General features: G+C 47.7%; 1 protein-coding gene across 1 annotated transcript; it reads left to right on the top strand.

Moving 5' to 3' along the window:
- Window positions 1-4,958: 4,958 nt before the first annotated feature.
- CMPK2 (cytidine/uridine monophosphate kinase 2) lies at window positions 4,959-19,407 on the top strand. Its single transcript, XM_047782707.1, has 5 exons — window positions 4,959-5,787; window positions 7,483-7,597; window positions 8,833-9,034; window positions 15,728-15,961; window positions 17,729-19,407. The coding sequence occupies exons 1-5, from the start codon at window positions 5,113-5,115 to the stop codon at window positions 17,850-17,852; spliced, it is 1,350 nt and encodes a 449-aa protein (XP_047638663.1). The 5' UTR covers window positions 4,959-5,112; the 3' UTR covers window positions 17,853-19,407.
- Window positions 19,408-20,832: the final 1,425 nt, after the last annotated feature.

A 20,832-nucleotide genomic window follows, 5' to 3' on the forward strand; every position in this document is an offset into this window, starting at 1 on the left:
GTTAGAAAAGCATCTTTTCTAAGATGCTTCTTTTTTAAATTGAAGTATGTTGTGTTAGTTTCAGGTGTACAGCAGAGTGATTCAGTTATATACACATATGTTCTTTCTCAGATTTAGTTACATATATATTCTTTTTCAGATTCTTTTCCAGTATAGGCTATTACAAGTTATTGAATTCATTCCCTGTGCTACACAGTTGGTCCTTGATTTTTGTTTATTTTACATATAGTCGTGTGTACATGTTAACTGCAAACTCCTAATTTATCTCTCCCCACCCCATTCCCCTTTGGTAGCCATAAGTTTGTTTTTTATGTTTATGAGACTATTTCTGCTTGTTTTTTTTTTTTTTTGATGGCCACACCCATGGCATATGGAAGTTCCCTAACTACTGGTCGAATCAGAGCTGTAACTGCCAGCCTACACCACAGCCACAGCAACACCAGATCCAAGCCACATCTGCCACCTATGTCACAGCTTGTGGCAACACCAGATCCTTAACCCACTGAGCAAGGACTGGGATATAAACTGCATCCTCAGGGACACTATGTCAGGTTCTTAATCCACCGAGCCACAACTGGAACTCCTATTTCTATTTTGTAAATAAGTTCATTTATACCATTTTAAAATTATATGCCACATATGAAGTTAGTCTTTGCCTGACCTACCTCACTTAGTATGATAATCTCTAGGTCCATCCCTGTTGCTGCAAATGACATTATTTCATTCTGTGTTATGGCGAGGTAATATTCTATCACACACACACACACACACACACACACACACACACGCCCCCCACATCTTTATCCATTTCTCTGTTGATGGACATTTAGTTTGCTTCCATGTCTTGGCTATTGTAAATAGGACAGCCGTAAACATTGGGGTGCATGTGTCTTTTCAAATTAGAGCTTTCTCCAGATGGATGCCCAGGAGTGGGATTACTGGATCATATGGTAATACTATTTTTGTTTTTTAAGGTACCTCCACACTGTTCTTCATTGTGGCCGTACCAATTTACCTTTTCACCACCAGTGCAGGAAGGCTCCCTTTTCTCTCCATCATCTTCGGCATTTATTATTTGTAAAAACTTTTTGATGATGGCCATTCTGACTGGTGTGAGGTGATACCTCATTGTAATTTTGATTTGCTGTAATTTTGATTTGCATTCTCTAATAACTATGATGCTCCTTAATTGGCCAGAATTACTGTGAGTTTTATTTATTTCTTCTCATGGTGTTCCTAGAAAGTATTATTGAACTGTGTACTGAGATGTGCTTTCCTTTAGTGCTCTTTAATCAGAACTGGCTATGGTCTTGAGTGTGTGGCCTTACACTTTCATGAAATGCATAGGAAGTTGGGGTTTATCCTGGCAGTTAAGTTGAGGGAACTGCAAGCCGAGCTCATCCCTTACTAACTGGGTGATTGGATCAGTTACCTCATTTCTCTGGATCTTGAGTTCCTCTTAGTAAGACCAGATATTTCAAGGGAACTTTGTGAAGACTGAAAGTTCTAATTTATGTGAATCTCTTGAAACAGTGTCTGGAAAAGCACTCAGTTGAAGCTAGATTTTGTTAGTCTGCTAGTTCTCTATTTTGAACGGAAACAAAGATGACTTTCATTTCCCTGAGAAGGAAACCGAAAGCAAATTCAGCAAGGCAGCTTAATGGTTACCAGGCCTGCAATCATAGATAATACCTGGGTCCGTGAAGTCTTAGCCAAAAGTACGGTAAAACCTTAAGATCACATGTGTGTGAAGAAACAAACCCAAATAAGTTTCCATTTCAAATCAAATATCAAGTATAGCGCAGAGGATGACCCCAGCTCAGCCAATAGAGTTCAATTCAGGGTAAATTTCGTTACCTGTATGATTATGTTAACATAGCTAGGATTCCATGGCTTAAATATACCACAATCATTTAATCATTCTATGATGATGAACGTTTGGAATATTTTGCTTTTATTCTCTGAATTTTCTTGTACACGTCTTTTGGTTGATATAAGTATGCATCGGTGTTGGTTGTAGACCCAAGATTGGATCGCCGGTCCACAGGATAGGCCCATGCTCCCCTTCAGCGCAGGGCTCCAAAGAGGTTCCCAGAATGCTGCACCCACTTTACACTCTGACCAGAATAATGCAAGGGTTCCAGCTGCTCCACATCTTCCATATCACGTGATGTTGTCACTGCTTTCAGTCGTGACTTCAGCATCACGTTTATATGGTTATTAGCTCTTTGGATATTCTCTTGTGTGACGTGCCTGTTCAAATCTCTTGCTGTTATTTATTTATTTTTTTGCATTGGATTTTCTGCGTCTTTATTATCAACCTGTAGGACTTCTTGTACATCATGGACTTTCTTGGTTATATGTATGGCAACTACCTTCTTTAACTCTGTCTTTCCTGTTCTTTTATTTACTGGTTGCAATTTAATTCATCTAAAATGAGGAGTTCCTGTTGTGGCTCAGAGGGTTAAGAAGCTGACTTAGTGTCCATGAGGAGGCGGGTCCAATCCCTGACCTCATTCTGGGAGTTAAGGATCCTGCTTGCTGTGAGCTGCGGTCTAGGTCACAGGCTCTGCTTGGCTTTGGTGTTGCCCTGGCTGTGGTGTAAGCGGGCAGCTGCAGGTCTGACTCTGCCCCTAGCCTGGGAACTTCCATATGCTGCAGGTGAGGCCATAAAAAAAAAATAAACAAATAAAGTGAATGTCATTTCAGTGATTTACAGAGCTGTAATCGTTTGTGTGTGCATTTAAATACATGAAATGGAGTATCAAAATCCTTCAAAATAAGAGTTCCTTGAACTTTTAATTTAACTTCTGTGTGTGTGTGTGTGTGTGTGTGTGTGTGTGTGTGTGCTGGGTTGTGCTTCAGGACTCTCAAGACCACCCACATGCTTGCTGATTGGCTGCAAGCACTTGTAGGACTAGGACCAGGTCATACTCACAGGTGTGGTTTACTCCAAGGCAAGGATGCAGGGCAAGAACAACAAAGCAACAAAGAAACGAGGAACATCAGGAGTCTGGAGAGGTGGGCACAGCTTCTCGATCCTTCACCACGTGGGTTGCAGAACTAGATGTGCTTTCTCTCTGGCATCAGGCCCCCCAGACAGGTCTGCCTTATGTGCTGGGCTCCACATGTAGGCACATCCTCTGTGCCATCTTTGGTCACCTAATCTCAGGACCCCCATCTGTGAATGAGGCACCTGTCCCCATTTAGAGTTATTGGTGTAGAATTCTATGTAATAGTCTCTCTTTTTGTGTCCTTTGTAATCTGTGGTTCTTTCCTCTCTTGACTATAATAGTAACACAATGCTGATGCATAATACCGATTTCATTTTCTTTTTATCCACCTAAATGATCGACCTAGAAGCGTATCTGTTAAACAGATTTTCAAAAAACAAGCTGCTTTTCAAAATCTCATTTTTAATTTTACTGTTAACTACGCATTTGTATTAGTTAATTCTCCTTTTCCTTTTTCCTAGAATGACTAGACTATTTCACATTTCCCTGATGGATGCTCTAAGTGTTGAAAATGCTGCTTTTTAAATGAATGCATCCCTGATATTCATTCATTCAAGCACCTCTTTGAAGTTTCTTTCCACCTCCCCAGCTTCTCGCCTCCATACCCACTGGGTGGGTTAATACAAATAAGTTAATTCAACCTCAATACTCACCTAAGGGGAGTCCATCAGATTCTCTGTCCTAGGCATTTGAAATTGGAGCTCAAAAATATGACAGAGAATTTCTCCTTTATGAGTGAAGATAGTGTATCTTCCATATTCAATATGTAGTTAACATTGACTGAGCCCAGATCCTGCTGTATCATTAATTTCACAGCCTCCTGGTAGGCAGGAGAGGGGTGAAAATGAGGAGGAAAACTTTAAGAGCGGGTATGAAGCGGGGCAGTGGGGGGGGGGGGGTCCTGGAAAAAAGCTCAAGAAAGGCTCCTGGGAGGATGCCGTCCTCTACTAGAGAACAAAAAGCAGTTTGCCTTTTTCTCTTTTCTTGTGGGTCACACTTGCTCCCTAAATGTCCCAAAGTCCAATTGTCCACAGACAATAAAAATGATGCTGTTTTCAAAGAATGAAAACATCTTAACCTCAGAATTATCCCTTGACTATAAGCTAATACTTCAACCACACCACGTTTATCAAAAAGGGTTGGTCTTTCAGGATTAAACTGGATCCCAGGCTAAAGGCACATTGATCAAATCTAATCATTTGTTTTCAGTTTCAGTTTCCCTAATGTTTTCCGTCTTTGTCTTAAGTCCATTTTTTTTTTTTTTTTTTGGTCTGCTTGACAATTACTTTCAAAGATATGTTAGGTATAAAAACAAAATAAAATATCCGAATAATCTTGCAAATGTGGCTTTACTATACAAAGCCAGCAATACCTCTGCTGCTGGCTGCCAAAGGCTCTGTCAGGCCAGCATGCTCAAGTCTCCTTGGACCTGTGCACACGACCTTAATGTGGCATTTGAAGGTAATTTAGAGGTGCCAATCTGGTGACACTTCTCAGGTTGAGAGTCAGCAGAAGGAGGTGCATAACGCCCAAAGAGGGACGAGAATGTGCAAAGCAAAATGAATGAAAGCGCTTCCTGTTTAGGCAACAGAGCTGTTCCCAGGACTGGAGTCAGGGCCTAGGCTGGGAGAGGCGGTCGAGCTTAGGGCTGAGGTCGGGGAGCGGCTGTGGGGTCAGCGGGCCCGCTAGGCGAGCCCAGGTGAGGCGTCCTCGGTGCCAGAGGGCGATAAGGAGCTGGTGAGGGTGGTGGGGAAGGGGAGAGACCCCGATCTGAAAAGCACACACACATGCCCCGTGCACTGGGCATAAGCAACACAGGAGGAATTATGTAAATCCCAGCCTGGGACCACCTGCCCATTCCCCATTGCAGCGAGGGCGCTGGTCCGCATCAATGCCCACCCGGCGGCCTGGCCCCTGCGGACTTCCCCTTCCGGCGGCCGACCTGGCGGCGAACAGGAGGCGGGGGCCCAAGCCCGAGAGGGCGCCCATCCAGGGCCCCGCCCGCCGCCTTCTGTGGCTTCAATTTCGTTTCCCGGGCGCCGCCCGCCTTGTCCCTGGTTTCATTTCCCAGCGCGCGGGGCGGGACCTGGAGGAGCCGATGGCCTTCGGCCGCGGCCCGCGCGCCCCGCTGCTGCTCGCGCGCCTCTCGGGGCTGCGGCGTGGGGCCTGCGCTCGCGCCATGGAGCTGCCGCGCTGCTTCGCGCTGGAGCTGCCCGGCTGCACCCTGGCTCACTTCGCTGTCGATGACGAGGCCCCGGGCACGCACCCCGACCCCCACGCGGCCGCGCTCCTGGGACCTCCGGGCCGCAGCTACTCGCTGAGCGTGCCGGTGGCCGAGGGCGCCGGCTGCGCGGCCCGGGTTCGCGCGGCCCGGTTGCACCAGCGCCTGCTGCACCAGCTGCGCGGCAGCCCCTTCCAGCTGTGCCAGCTGCACAGGCTGCTGTGCTACCATCCGGGCAGCGGGGCGGGCGGCCTGCAGCACGGCTTCCTGCTCCACGATCCCCGCGACAGCCCTGACACCCGGAGCGCTTTGCTGGCGCTGCTGGACGCCTACCGGGATGCCCCGCGCCCGCTCCTGGCCGAGTTCGCGGGCGACGCGGGCCGCCAGCTGTGGCGGCGCCCGTGGGAGCTGCAGGACGAACACGGGTGGCGGCAGGTCGGCAGCGAGCTTGTCGTGCCCGCGCCGGAGCCCGCGCTGCACCCGGTGGTGCCCGACCTGCCCAGCTGCGGGGTCTTCCCCCACCGGGAGGCTGCCCGCGCCGTTTTGGAGGCGGTAAGAGTGGGGCCCCTTCCCAGCTCTCGGGAGGTACCCCCACCCGCTCCCAGCCAGAAAAGGGGAAACAGTGCTCTTTCCCCTTGGGCGGGGGTTGGCCTGCCCACACCTGTCTTGTCTGGTAGTGGTTTTACTCTCCGTAGCGAGTCAGGTAGTGAAGGTGGCCAGTGTGCCAGCCTCTGTTTAGATACCAGGGCTCTTTCCAGATTCCTGCCTGCCAGGAACCCCCAGCAGGATGTGGAAACTGCCATCCCAGCAGGGCGGTGCGGTGCCTGCCCTGGAGGTACCACAGGAGGCGGAGAGGCCACCGGCTGTGGGGGAAGCAGAGGTGTTTCAGAACTGAGGACGGCTTCTAGGAAGTTGAGCACAGAAAAGGGCATGAGTTTGGAGGCTTAAGAAACTTAGACTTACTTTAGTGCCAGCCAGCTTACTGGCTGAGATCCAGTCCCTCTGCTACTCCACCTTTGTCTTGTTCCTTTTCATCTGTAAAATATCTGCTTTGAAATGTTGGGACAAGGAAAAGTGAAGGGCCAGTGAAGGGCCCCTGAGAGCCTGACCAGCCCAGGCAGGTCCTGAGGTTGGGCTATGGATCTTGGACAAATTGCTTGAGCTTTGGGACAGTAGTACTGAGTGGCTAAGTTTGCAAGCACTGGGTTTAAATGCAAACTCTGTCATTTATTACGTGTCAATTTCAGTAGGTTTCTTAAACATTCTTTGCCTCAGTTTCCTTAATCTCTAGATAAGGATTATAACATCACCACTCTCACAGAGTTATTATGAAGAGTGGCCAGGTTGATACGCCAAAAGCATTTAGAATATGTCCTTGCTCAGAGGAGCCCATAAGAAAATAAATGTCGGAGAGTTCCCGTCGTGGCTCAGTGGTTAACGAATCCTACTAGGAACCAGGAGGTTGCAGGTTTGATCCCTGGCCTTGCTCAGTGGGTTAAGGATCCGGCGTTGCCGTGAGCTGTGGTGTAGGTCGCAGACGTGGCTCGGATCCCGCGTTGATGTGGTTCTGGCATAGGACAGTGGCTGCAGCTCCTATTCGACCCCTAGCCTGGGAACTTCCACATGCTGCTGGAGCGGCCCCAGAAATGGCAAAAAGACAAAAAAAAAAGAAAGAAAGAAAAGAAAGAAAAGAAAAGAAATGTCTGGGCCTCTCTGTAGAGATGCCTGAGTACACAGTGAGGTCATGTGTAGTTAAGAACTTTGAATGCCCTGTAGACTCTGCCCTGCCTGCTTGGTGATTGCAGTGCTTGGTGATTGCAGTGCTTGGTGATTGCAGTACTTGGCACTCTTTTGAACCCTGATCACTTAGGAAAGGACAGGATGCCGATTGCTCTCTTTGGAGCCTACAGTGTGGCTAATTTCCCACATTTGTGGCACACAGGGCCCGTGGTTCCCCTATGGCTGCGTGACACTGCTCTGCAATTATGAATCTTCCCTGTCCTTCCTCCTCAGGGGGAAGCTGGCAGGCTGAGTGATCCCCACAACTACTGGCTTTTTGAGCCTCAGCTCTGCAGTATAAATAAAGCAATCCAGCCTTTCTCAGGTTCAAAATACTATGCATTTTGTCCTGGTGCCAAACACAGCTTCTGCCTTGATGGTGTTGTGCGGTGTTGCTCTCCACGATTAGATATGGCTTTCGCCAAAGCCCTGTTGCTTCCCTGCTGATGCTTGGGTGTGGTTTTCCAGTGTACATCCTTCATTCCCGAAGCCCGAGCCGTGCTTGACCTGGTTGACCGGTGCCCGGAGCAGGTCCAGAAGGGGAAGTTCCCAGTTATCGCCATTGAAGGATTGGATGCCACAGGTAAGAGAGTATCACCTTCTAGTCACAGGCAGGGAGCTTAATCAGTCACTTGCAGGGGTAGACAGGTCTCGACAAACAAAACTTTATACAAGGTTCAATCCATAAACCTCCTGGGAGCCCCTAGCACGTGCCAGGCACGGAGGGAGGCTGGTCTGGGACATAAACGTGGAAAGCTTCCAGAGTTCGCATTGTGGTTCAGCAGCTTGAGAACCCGACATAGCATCCATGAGCAGGGGGGTTCCACCCCTGGCCTTACTCAGTGGGTTAAGGATCTGGTTTGGCTGTGAGCTGCAGTGCAGGTAGCAGAAACGGCTCAGATCTGGTATTGCTGCGGCTGTTGCACAGGCTCCGATTCAACCTCTAGCCCAGGAACTTCCATATGCCTTAGATGTGGCTGTAAAAAGAAAACAACACATAAGCAAACAAACCACAGACACACACACACACACACACCCCAAAGGTGGATATTTTCCTTGTAAGGCCACTGGAGGGTGATAGGGAGGGGACAGAGCAGAGCTTCTTGGGCCCTGAACCTGATAAACAGGGCAGGCACTGGATGCAGCCTGGATGTGGGATGAGGGGGTGGGGTCGTGGTCAAGGGAGAGTCCGGGTGGGCTCAGTAGGAAGGAGCTGGTCAGGCGAGGAAGGTGGAAGAGATCCTCAGACAGAAGAAAGGGCAGGGCGAAGCTGAATCAGCCTGCTGTGTCCAGGAGCTGCAGGCTGTTTAGAAGCGCCCGTGGAAGCCAAGCATGGGAGAACTAGGGAGTGGAGGACAGAAGCCCTTGAAGCTGGCAAATGGACATCGAAATACAATGCATGTGCCCACCTTTAGCCCAAAACATGAAAGCAGGAGAAGCGTGGCTCCGAGGGTGTCAGGGAATTCCTAAGGACAGGGCGGATCTGGGAGGCCCCGGGGTCATGTGCTTCCCTGAGAGACTCTCTCCTTCCTGTGATGCTAGGAATGGGGAACGGGAGGCAGGTCAGAGTTTACCATTAATTTGTAAACAAATGACCATCTTGTTTTGCCTTCCAAAGCCTTCCATCCCCAAACAGAGGTTCCTAATGTTTGGAACCTGGTCCACCCGCAACTTTTTATAAAGAATCATATTACTTAGTCTGTTCCTTCCATTTGCAGGTGGAAAGAATGTCTTTGGTCTTTCTGAGTTGATTCGAACTTCGGGGAATGATAAGGTGGCCGTGGCTAAGGTGGGCTATGTTTTGTATATGACCTGCAGGTAAAACCACTGTGACCCAGTCAGTTTCAGATTCACTCAAGGCTGTTCTCCTAAAGTCGCCACCTGCTTGCATCAGCCAGTGGAGGAAGATCTTTGATGATGAACCAACAATCATTAGAAGAGCTTTTTACTCTTTGGGCAATTATATTGTGGCTTCTGAAATAGCTAAAGAATCTACCAAATCGCCTGTGATTATAGACAGGTGGGTGTAAAGTTGTCTTGAATTTGGTATTTCCTTCCTGATACAGGAGTGTGTGTGTGTGTGTGTGTGTGTGTGTGTGTGTACATAAATATGCAAAGTCACAGCTGTTTTTAAGTCAAACTGTATTATGGTAATAATAGGAATAAGGCCTATGATGTATTAATTGCCAACACCATTGGCTGGCATTTTGCTACAAGCATTACACATACTATATGAATATCTGGAACAATTACTGCTACATGGATGCCAAATTGACTGATGAGAAACACTGGTCTTTGAAAAGTTAAGTAACTTGCCAAAGTGTCTGAGCTAGAAATAGCATATTGGGATTTTTTTTTAAGGTGCACTTGCAGCAGGCAGGGTAGAATCAGAGCTGGAAATTCCCGGGCTAGGGGTAGAATTAGAGCTGCAGCTGCTGGCCTACACCATAGCCACAGCAACAGCAGATCCCAGCCATATCTGCAACCTATGCCACAGCTCACGGCAACATCAGATCCTTAACTCACTGAGGGAGGCCAGGGATCACACCTGCGTCCTCATGGACCCTCTGTTGGGTTCTTAATGAGCTGAGCCACAAGAGAACTCCGGGAATGTTAACAAAAGTCTCTGGCTCAAAAATTGAGCTTTCAGGGTTTTGTTTATTGTCTGACTCAACAGACATTTAGTGGGCAGCTACCATTTGCCAGAGACTGTTCTCAATGTAGGAGATTCAAAGGTAAATGAGGTGCATCATGGAGCAAACACTGCCTTGAAGGAGACGGTGATGATGGCGCGTGGAGAGGCGGAGTATCGGAGAAGGACGGCTGCTGCAGAGGAGAGACGAAGGTCACGCAGTTCCTGCCTGAGGAGGTGCCGTTGCTCGGAGCTCTGAGCCACCAAAGAGAAGCAAACATGACACTCCAGAGTGACAGTGTCATGAGCGCGGGATTGCAAGAGCAAAGACGGGAAGGTGGGAACGGATTCTGGGGCTAGAATCAGGCCAGTGTGAGGAGACCGGAGTGGCCCAGGGGCTGCTTTCTGGGTAGATGGAGAGAAGGCAGGTCAGCAGGGCCTGCGTCTATGATAAAGAGCATGGATTTCACTCTGAGGGCAGCGGGGAGCCTTTGGAAAGTATCGGATAATGGGGTGACATAAGCCAGGGTATGCTTTAAATTCCGTGCATGAGAAATAAAAGGCTACACAAATGGACAGAGGGCACGGCAATCAAGTCATATCACACTAGGCTTTAAATCACCAGGATTCGGTGATGACATTAAAATCCCAGCTTGCTCTCATTAGATTGGTGAGCACTACTTGAAAAGGTCTGAAGGCCCAGAGCTGGAGCATTGGGCATTTCTGTTGATAGGAATCCATAGACACTCACATGGTGCTGGTGGGAGCAGGTACCTGCAGGGCGCCTTGGGGAGCAATTTTAGAAGACATAGCAAACTGGAAGACGGGTTCCACCTCTTGGAGAAACCCTCGTGGAGTTTGCTTCAGCCTTTGTTCATAACATTAAAAAACTTGAAAAACCCAAGGCATCAGCCGCAGAAAGGGCACATTTATGGAAGGGAGCACTGCGCAGCCAGCATCCACACAGGTACAGCGCGTTGGTGTGCTGCCGGTGTTGCAAAACCGTCGTTTCAAAGGAAAGAAATGAACTTTCAGAAAGATGTCCAGTGGAATACATGCAAAATAATACCCCCCAAAGGGTTGGAAAGATGTCGAACACCAAATTTAGGACAGCGCCATCCCCTGGGGAGGAAAGAGAAATGCATTTGACGGCGAGGACTATAGGGCTTCAACTGCAGCTGGTTGGATTGATTCTTAGTTTTACTCCAATGTACGCCTTATTGTTCCTGCTGCGATTTTACTTGTTTTTGGAAAGATGTGCACGTGCACTGATGTCTGAGAAGCATTCAGGGTCAAGAACACTCATTATAAATGGAAATCTCAAGGGGTCGCAGAAAAGAGTACCTCTTCAAGGACAGCCTGCACACCAGTCAGGATTAGAACCTTCCTCCACTCTGTAAACCCGCCTTCCCTCCCTCCCAGTCACAGCCCATCCTTCCCCTAAGTGGAAACCACCACTGCCCTGGCTCCATCAACATGCATGAGGATGAGTTCTTTTTTTTTTTTTTTTTTTTTTTTTTTTGGCCGCATTGGTGGCATATGAAAGTTCTCTGGCCAGATATCAAATCTAAGCTGTAGCTGTGACCTACTCCAGAGCTGCAGGAACGCTGGATCCTTAACCCACTGTGCTGCAGCAAAAACTCTCACTGTGCTGCAGCAAAAACTCCCAGTTCTGGCTTGGTCTTGAACCATCTATACAGGTGGGTAGACGTTACGTGCTGTTTGCATCTGACCTCCCTCACACGACGATGTCTCTGCCGCCATGACCACTTTCTTTTACACACCTCTGGTGCCCATTTTCCTGACACTCCCTAAGCTAAATACTGAGATGCTGAGGTTGGCAGCAGAGAAAGTGTTTATCTACACAGCTGCCAAGCGAGCAAATGGGAGAACAAATCTCAAACCCACCTTCCCCAAGGCGAAGGGTGTGGATCTTCATGGGATAAAGAAGCAGGGTGATCCAAGATGTGGGAAGCCTGGGAAGAAGTGATGGGAAGTAAGAAAAAGTATGCGGTGGTGAGTGGGAGGAAAGGTGAGAAACAGGGAAAATTAGTGCGCGGGTCTGTGCTGTCATCTAAGCTAACAGACCAGTGGTTGTTTAACTATGGAGATGGTGAGATGAGTATTTCACAGTTGAGAAGCTACAAGGAATCCTAGTAAGACTCCGATTTCCTGTGTGGGACTTCTTTACCCGTGAGATGTTTTCGCCCTATTGTTAAAGTGCCTGGATTTACCGTATGGATAGGTTTTTTTGGCTATAGCCCCCTTTATTTGTTTAAAAATTTATTGGAGTTGATTTACAATGTTCTGTCAGTTTCTGCTGTACAGCAAAGTGACCCAGTTATACATTTATATACATTCTCCCCCCCACATTATCCTCAATCATGTGTTCCATCACAAGTGATTAGATATTTTATTTCAAGGAAAGAGACTAGGCTTTTTCTAGTAAAGTGTGGCCTCATGGGGTACGCTATCTCCTAAGATGTCCAAACGTCCTGGAGCAGCACTGGCTTCCGCGTGAAGGTGGACTCTTTAATCTCCCCACCCCCAGGTCCTAATCTGTTAGGTGGGGGTATCCCTTCTCCCTTGCCTGCTGATCATCAGGACTTGTGATGAAGATCCAGTGAGTTGATGCAGGCGAAAGTGCTTGGAAAGTAGCCCATTTTTATTAAAATATCAAGTGCGATTATATGAACGATGTATAATGTGTCAGCAGATTGCATTTGATTTGAACTAATATGGTTTCCCTGATGGCAAGGATGGAGAATACGCAGCAAAGAGTCTGAGACTGTTGGCCAGAGGGTATGATTATTTAAAATGAGCCCCAGTGTTGTCACCACTGAGAGAACACTCTGGCTTTTGCAAAGCAGAGCCCCCCCCCCCCCTCCTTTCTTCCCGGATTTCTGTGAATTGTCTGCAATTTTGTTCTTTAAAGAGATAATACTGGATCCCCTTGTCAGATGAGAAGAAAAGAGCAGTTCTTTGTTGTCCGGGTGGGTTTTGTTCGTGTTTAAAGATTTTAAGGAAATCCATTGCAGGCAACGCCACCGTCTAGCTGAAAAGATAAGGGAGACTGAGTAATTTTTGATGGTGACTGTGGTTAGGGTTGGCAGCTTAATCACCCTCATTACCTAGAAAAATCGATTCTTGCTGATGGTTTTTCTATAGTAAAGATGGCCTTTTACATTTAGATGAAACCAGCCTCTGGGTTCATAGCTGAGGATTTGATTCAGTGAACATGGAGCGTGTGCAAAATGCAGTGTGTATTGTCATTTGGTTGCTAAGAAGATGAAAACCTGGGCTCTCTGCCTGGATTTATTCTGCTTAGGAGACAAGGAGCCTCTGATAGAGAAGGTGAAAGTGTGAGTTTGCAGGTGTTTAAGAGTCAGGTAAGTGGTGCACAGGAATGGGTCCAGGCAGAAATCCAGGAGCAAGCAGCTACAGCGGCCACACTTTTGGAGGTGGAAACGGGCTTTGCCAGATGAATGATAGTAGAATTGATCAACCTCCCACGTTGATTTTTTTTACATTTGTCCTTTTTTCTTTTCTTTCTTTTCTTTTTTTTTTTTTTTTTCTGCTGCACCTGTGGCATTTGGAAATTCCTTGGCCAAGGATGAAATCTGAGCAACAGCTATGACCTACGCCACAGCTGTGGCAATGCTGGATCCGTAACCCACTGTGCTGGGCTGGGGACTGAACTCATGCCTCCACAGCAAGTCTTCGGTCAGGTTCCTAGTGCAGCTGGGCTGGGTTCGATCCCCAGCCCAGTTGCACTATAGAGGGAACTCCTACATTGGTTCTTTTCAATACTGTCTGTATCATGTGATCATAATTTGTAATGATGCAATATTAATTATGACCAGTGTCCAATACGAATTAAATTATGTCTTGTAAAGACAGTATGATACTTTAAAAAAAAAAAAAAAAAAGCACCCGCCTGATTATTTTTACAGCAAAGATGGAAGGAAAAAAACTTTCATGATTTTCCTTTTGCAGATGAGAAATTTGAGACTTAACCAGTCCACAAAGCAGGTTAATACAGAGAGCAAAACAAGGCACAGCTTGGATACACTGTGGTTTATTTTGTAGATAAAAGAGGAGTATGTCCATTTCATTGTGAAACATACCTCAAATCTAAAATTACTAAAACTCTAGGATTTTGGAGTTGCTGTTGCAGCTCAGCGGGTGAAGAACCCGACATAGTGTCTGTGAGGATTTGACTCCTGGCCTCACTTAGTGAGTTAAGGATCCATCATTGCCTCAAGCTACAGTGTAGATCAAAGATGTGACTTGGATCCACTGTTGCTGTGACTGTGGGGAGAGCCAGCAGCTGCAGCTCTGATGGCACCTACCTGCCACAGGTGTGCCCATAAAAAGAAGAAAAAAAAAAGAATCTAGGATTTTAAAACATCACAAGCAATAAAATGAAAATACAGATAAGGATGGGGCCATGGGTACCTTCCTAAGTTGGGATGTTTATAATTGTTTCATAAATATTTGGTGTAGGTGATAGTCCTTTGATACTGGATTTGGAGTTTTGCATTTTGTAACTTAAAATTGGGATATGCCTAGAGCAGGACAAGAGTAAAATAAACTATGACAAATTTAAAAAATCTAATTCATTTATTCACACACCCGAAGAACATGAGTTAGTGCATAACTATTTTGTGTCAGGTACTAGTTTCAGGTTCTAGGATGCAGAGATGTCTAAAAATGAATCATGGGGAGTTCCTGCTATGGCACAGCAGGTTACGGATCTGGAGTTGCCCCAGCTGTGGCACAGGTTGCAGCTGCAGCTTGGATTTGGTCCCTGGCCTGGGAACTTCCCTGTGGCCATAAAAAAAAAAAAAAAAAAAAAAAAAGAGTTATCTAATGGAGGAGACAAGAGAGATAAAGTTGTAAACAACTAGCTCTAATTTCCAGTAAACCCTTCAGCAGAGTTGAGTATGAAAGGTATTAAGAGCCCGGAGGAGGAAACCGAATTGTGCTTGGGGACTTTCTCTGGGTGGGGTCTTCGGGAGGGGCAGGCATTTCGCTGTAGAAACCCTCCCTCCGTCTGTTAGAGCAGAGAGAAGATAGATCCAGTGCAGGGCTGGCCTGGGTCCCCCCCTGTGAAGATAAGACGCCCTGCGTCTTAGCCTCAGGCTGAGCGTTTCCGGCAGGTGGGAGAAAGCCATGGGGGCTTTTTGAAAGAGAGGGCTGACTTGATTTTCTTTGATGGCGGTGACTTTCTCTTCCTCTCCCCTGAACCATTTTAAGAACAGCCTGTCAAGAGGGGCTCAGGGAGGGTATTCACAGAGTTTCATAGATTTTTAGCGGATTTATTTCTTTTCCTGATCGATACAGAGGCAGTTAGACGAATGGAGGGCTGGAAAGGACAAAGCCTGCTAGCCAGGGTTCCCAGAACGTGGATTTCATCTACAAGGTCGAGTTTTAAACATTGTAGGGGAGTTCCCATTGTGACTCAGTGGGTTAAGAACCCTACAGTGTCTGTGAGGATGTGGGTTCGATCCCTGGCCTCGCTCAGTGGGTTAAGGATTCGGTGTTGCCATTAGCTGCAGTGTAGGTCACATTCATAGCTTAGATCTGGTGTTGCTGTGGCTGTGGTATAGGCTGGCAGCTGCAGCTCGGATTTGACCCCTAGCCTGGGAACTTCCATATGCCACAGGTGCAGCCATAAAAAGAAAACAAAAACAAAACAAACAAACAAAAATCATAGGAACTGAATGGGCCTGGAGACTTTTATTTGGCCATTAAATACCAATGGATCACTGAAGAAATCTACTGTCACCTGCCATTCTGCAAGGTCAAGGCAAGAGAGTAGCCTTACAATTCGTGCAGTTTCAACCAAATAAATGGGAAGCCCTCACTGAATTCTTATTGTGGTTGTTGATTTTAACTAATTTTTACTTTTGATAAATACTCTTAACAGTAGCATTTGATTATATCCCTTTCATGTGTGCCACACCAGGACGAGTTCAGCGGAAGCAGCCTGGGTATCAGTATCCTCAGCATCTGATTTTCAGCTGCTCCCTTGACTTCCTCTGCAGATGGGGAACTCACTACACCTTTCCTTCTCAGGTACTGGCACAGCACGGCCACCTACACCATAGCCTCTGAGGTGAGTGGGGGTCTCCAGCACCTTCCCCCCACCCACCACCCTATATACCAGTGGCCCAGGGACCTGCTCAAACCCAACCTGGTCCTGCTGCTCACCGTGAGTCCAGAGGAGAGGATGAAGAGGATCGAGGGCCGGGGCCTGGAGAGGACCAGAGAGGAGGTTGAGCTGGAGACGGACAGCATATATCGTCAAAAGTAGGTGTCCCGAGGCGCTGTGAGGGGCAGGGTGGGGGTCTCAGGCTGGGGTGACGAACCAGAAGCAGCGCTGACTCTCTAGCACAGTGGACGAAATGACATGGTCCTCATTTTCCCAACCCGAGTGTCAGTCTCCAGGGAGACTCGCTCCTTCCAAGGGGGCTGGTCCTTGGGGCTGCGAGGGGGGTTTCAGAGCCATGGGGTATCTCCCTGGGACCCGAACCTTCTTTTCACCTGGCAGTGCCAGCAACAGCGTGAACCTGGGAGAGACAGTACCCCTTTCCGGGCCATCGTTATGGATGGAGCCGAGGACACTCTGGTGAAACCCCAGTGCCTTTTGCCGGTCTGGGGCTGGCTGGGTGTCAGGCCCTTTACTCCCAATGCTCTGTCATTCGTTGAAGGACAGTGTTAGCCGTATTTTACACTTTACCAAACTGAGGCTCAAAGGAGTCAGTGATGTGTCTGCGTTTGCCCGGCTACCCAGTCGTAAAGCTGAGACGGACGCCAAGATCTTGCTGGTTTTAAGGCCATTCTTCCCTTTTCATTCGAAGGCTGGGGCCACAAAAGCAGGAGTGTCTGCTGGACCGTCTTCTTGCTTCACGGCTGAATATCAATCAGTTCTGTAGGACTGGTTGGAAAAGCCAAAACAAAATAGCTTATATAAGTACATACTAATAGCACAGTTACCGTAAGATGATCCTGTTATAACATAAATAATTAACAACTCAGCTGTGGGCAGAGAAACCACATCGAGGAGTTGACTTGTATTGATTCCGTTAAACCTGGTGATGGACTTGCAAGGATGGCGTTATTTCCGTCCTCAATTCACGGAGGAGGAGACTGAGGCACAGATGGGATGGGAAGGACATGGGGCGGGTTCCTGCTGCTGAGTGAAGAGGCAGGGCTTTGGACCCAGACTATCTCTGCGGGGGGCTTGTTTTAACCATAGGGTGCTTTGGCCCTGCCCTCAGCCCCAGCCATCTGTACACACCTGGGCTGGCTGACACTGGAAGGAGAGGTCGAATGCCAGTGAGATTTTAGAAAACTCCTAAGTGAACACAATGTATATGCCGAGGACCCCTGGCTTGTAAGAAATCTGGCTTGTGTGAAATCCTGCAGGGCACAGACTCTTCAGAGATGTGCCGTTGGGGGACTTAGTCTCTTTGAGTCTCCGTTCCTTCCTCTGCAAGATGAGAATAATGACCTTGGTTTTGCTCCCAAAGTTCCTGGGAGTATGAAATGAGAAGAAGGAGGTCTCCCAGTGGCTCCGCAGGTTCAGGACCCAAAGTTGATGTTGTCTCCGTGAGAATGTAGGTTTGATCCCTGGCCTCACTTCAGTGGGTTAAGATCTGACGTTGATGCAAGCTGTGGCACAGGTCACAGACGCGGCTCAGATCTGCCACTGCTACGGCTGTGGTGCAGGTTGGCCCTTGCAGCTCTGATTTGACGCCCTAGCCTGGGAACTTCCGTATGCCACACGTGTGGCCTTACAAAGAAAGGGGAAAAAAAAAATGAGAATATGCAGAATGCCAAAACTTGGCAGATCCTAGGTATTCAATAAGTGCTAGCTATTAAACATTATTATGGATTTCTCATTTCTTGAACTAAATGTATGTCTCCTGTGGGCCACGCGAGTCCCCGAGGGGAGTGGAGCCATGAAGCAGGTGGGGAGCTGCCTGGGGCTGTTTCTGTCATGGTAGGAAAAGACCATGTGTATGAAGAGCCTGTTAACACGCTGCTGTTTCTTTTCATGCTGCCTGTCTGCAGGGTAGAAGTGTCCTACCAGCGGATGGAGGACCCTGGATGCCACGTGGTGGATGCCAGCCCTTCCAGAGAAAAGGTCCTCCAGACCGTTTTAAGCATAATCCAAAATAACTGTAATGTGTTGTGATGCCTCTGGGCCGGACGGACATTGTGCTGGATTTGCTGTTGTTGGACACATCTGAGCCCACGGCCAGTCTTGCAGTTTCCCCAGCTTTCAGTTGCATAAGCACGTTGTGTGGCACAAGACTGGACATGACAGTTTTACCTAAACCGCTGTTCTCGCTGCTGACCGACGGACCAATCAGGGTTGAGACTGGGCGCGTTCCTGTGAGAGATGGTGATTGCTTCCGCCAAGTGTAACAAACGTTTTCTGGAACTTCTTTTACCTCCGTCTCTACCAAATGCCTCCACGGTTGGTCTCCTCGGACAGCAGCGGGAGAGGGACCGAAGGAACCACGAAGCTCCTCCCGCCTCGTCCGTGCCCACACCGGCCACTGGTGAGACCTTGAGGTGCCCGGGGCTGGCTTCTTCCCAATTCCTCCCATCCTGCCGATTCCATCAGCCCCCGAATCCTAGAGCCAAGCGATCCGGAAGAACGCATCCTGCGTCCGGCTGTCAGAAGACCTTCCCACGTGGCCCATCTTGTGGCGGGGGGGTCCCTGACCCGCAAGGCGTCTGCCCTGTCTGAGGCTTCCAGCCCCGGAGAGGGTTCTCTTGGTTAGCACCTCAACGTCAATCACAGAAGAGACCAACCCAAGATGCCCTGAATACACACATGCCCGACAGCCCTCGAGTTCTGTTCTGATGATGTGTATGCCGCTCCTTTGCTCGGACGACCTGGCTTTGGGTAGAATGTGTGTTTTGCACTAAAGTAGATTCTTAAACGGAGCCAGCACAGCAATATAATTATATTGATGTTTACATCTTGTTTGTCCTGGAGTAGGGACTGGGCCTTCCATCAGAACTGAAGCCAAGAAGCCAAATGCAAAGCTGCTGGTGTGTTTTCCTCAGACAGATTTAATTGATCTTACTAAGTCAGCACAGTGGGTCCTGGAATGGGATTTCTTGGTGAATTATCTTGCACTTGAATATCTAAGGATTACATGTGAAGTCAGCATGTAATGGGGATCTTTTTGGCTAGAAAGAAAAATAGCTGAGAAAAGAGGAAACTTCATCAGTGTGTGGCCTTGGTGAGACTTGTAGCATCCCTGTAACTTGATCTAAAAACTGATAGTATTTCTTTATTTCTCTTAAGGAGTAGGCTGAACCAGGCAATTATTTAGAACTGCTTCCATTTCTAGGATAGATTGAATCCGTCAGTTATTTGAAGGGATTCTCTCAAGAAGACATCCCCCCCCCCCCGATGTGTCTATCGGGTTTATCACATATGGACTCTTAAACTATAATAAAGTGTATATTAACTGTATTATTTTTCAAAAGCACTATCGGTATTTTACACATAATATATCTATGTATATAAAGATGTAATTTCATTTGAAAATATTTTTTAAAGCTGCTAAGTCACACTGGATTCTTTCAGATACGATGTCTAAGTATGCCACTGAGGTCACTCACTTCGGATATTTTGAAAAGCTTGTCCTGGAAGCCTAGCACCGCAAACATTTCATGCTTTCTTTGTGGCCCTTGCAAATGAATAAACGTGCTGTGATTTTCTCACCCTTGCTGTTGTCACAGTGGTCCTTGGTTTTTCTGAAGGGGCTTCCCCACTGCAGCTCTCAGGTGGGAAGGGATTTGAGGTTAAGGAAGTGAAACGGGGTGCATTTGTGGTCAGCGTGCTTTCAGAGGACGAGGAAAACATCTTGATTTTGTTTTCAGCGTTTCGAGAATGTGCAGTCTTCCTCAGTGCAGATATTAAAGGACTTTTTTCCCTAATCTTATAAGAAATAATTCTTCCTACACTTGGGCTTCTTGTACACTGATTGGTATAAGTTTATTGAGTATTTTCCAGGTAGGGCCTCCTACCTGGAAAAGGATGACCAGGAATGACTTGCTTGGCTTTGTTTCATATCAGGTGAGTTTCCTTTCTGTTCCTGTGGCAGACTTTTAGTGTCCCCAATATTTACTCTGCGTCTCTTCCACGGTACTAGAATTTCGAGCTCAGCTTGTGGCTGCTGAGAGTTCTGAGGACATTTCCAAGTTCCCTTCTAGCTGGCGAGGTCAACTGACCCCACACAGGTTCTTCCTGCAAAGACAGAAGGGACTCCAGGAATGGCAGGGGGCCGGCATGCCTCTCCCCCTTAACCTTTCACACTGCCTGGCATTCAGTGCCGGTGGCCGCCCTCACTGAGACCAGGCGAGGAGGGTGATGACGGAGAAGCGGCAGGATGACCGGGGACAGCCCTCCCTGGTGAAACGTACATAAGGACTGGGGGGTTCGTTGGCCCTAATGGATCTGGGCAAAGGAAATGGAAAACCTTCTGGAAAAGAGTCACCATTCTAGATGCCATTAGAAACATTCACGAGTCATGGGGAGAGGTCAGAAGATTTAACTTCAGGAGTTCCCATTGTGGCACAGAGGAAACCAGTCATTCACCCATGAGGGTGAATGTTCGATCCCTGGCCATGCTTGGTAGGTTAAGGATCTGATGTTGACATGAGCTGTGGTGTAGGTCACAGATGTGGCTCAGATCCCACGTTGCTGTGGCTGTGGTGTAGGCCAGCAGCTGCAGCTCTGAACTTCCATATGCCGTGGGTATGGCCCTAAAAAGCAGAAACAAAACAAAACCAAACCTTCTTCCAAACTGAACTCTCAGTATCTCTGAAGTGTCCCTGTACACAGAACAAGTGCTTAGGTTTAATAGGTATTGATTAAATACACAGGGGTAAATCCTTTTTATGAAATGCTAAACGCACCTAAGAAGATGTAAATTATCAAAAATACTTTTCTCCCAGTGAAAGCCAGTCACTTAAATTTCAGCAAAACAAATGAAGATGCAGCTGGAACCCTCTTAACCACACGCAAGGCGGGCAGGTTCGGAATGGACCTTCCGTGCAGAGCAGCAGTAGGGCTTCTGGTGGGCTGGAGGCAAGCGTCTTTCACACCTTTGGTTTTCTTCATATCCAAGGTGTTTTTCTTTGAACTGTGT

This window comes from Phacochoerus africanus, chromosome 5, assembly GCF_016906955.1.
Source record: "Phacochoerus africanus isolate WHEZ1 chromosome 5, ROS_Pafr_v1, whole genome shotgun sequence".
Classification (NCBI taxonomy): domain Eukaryota; kingdom Metazoa; phylum Chordata; class Mammalia; order Artiodactyla; family Suidae; genus Phacochoerus; species Phacochoerus africanus.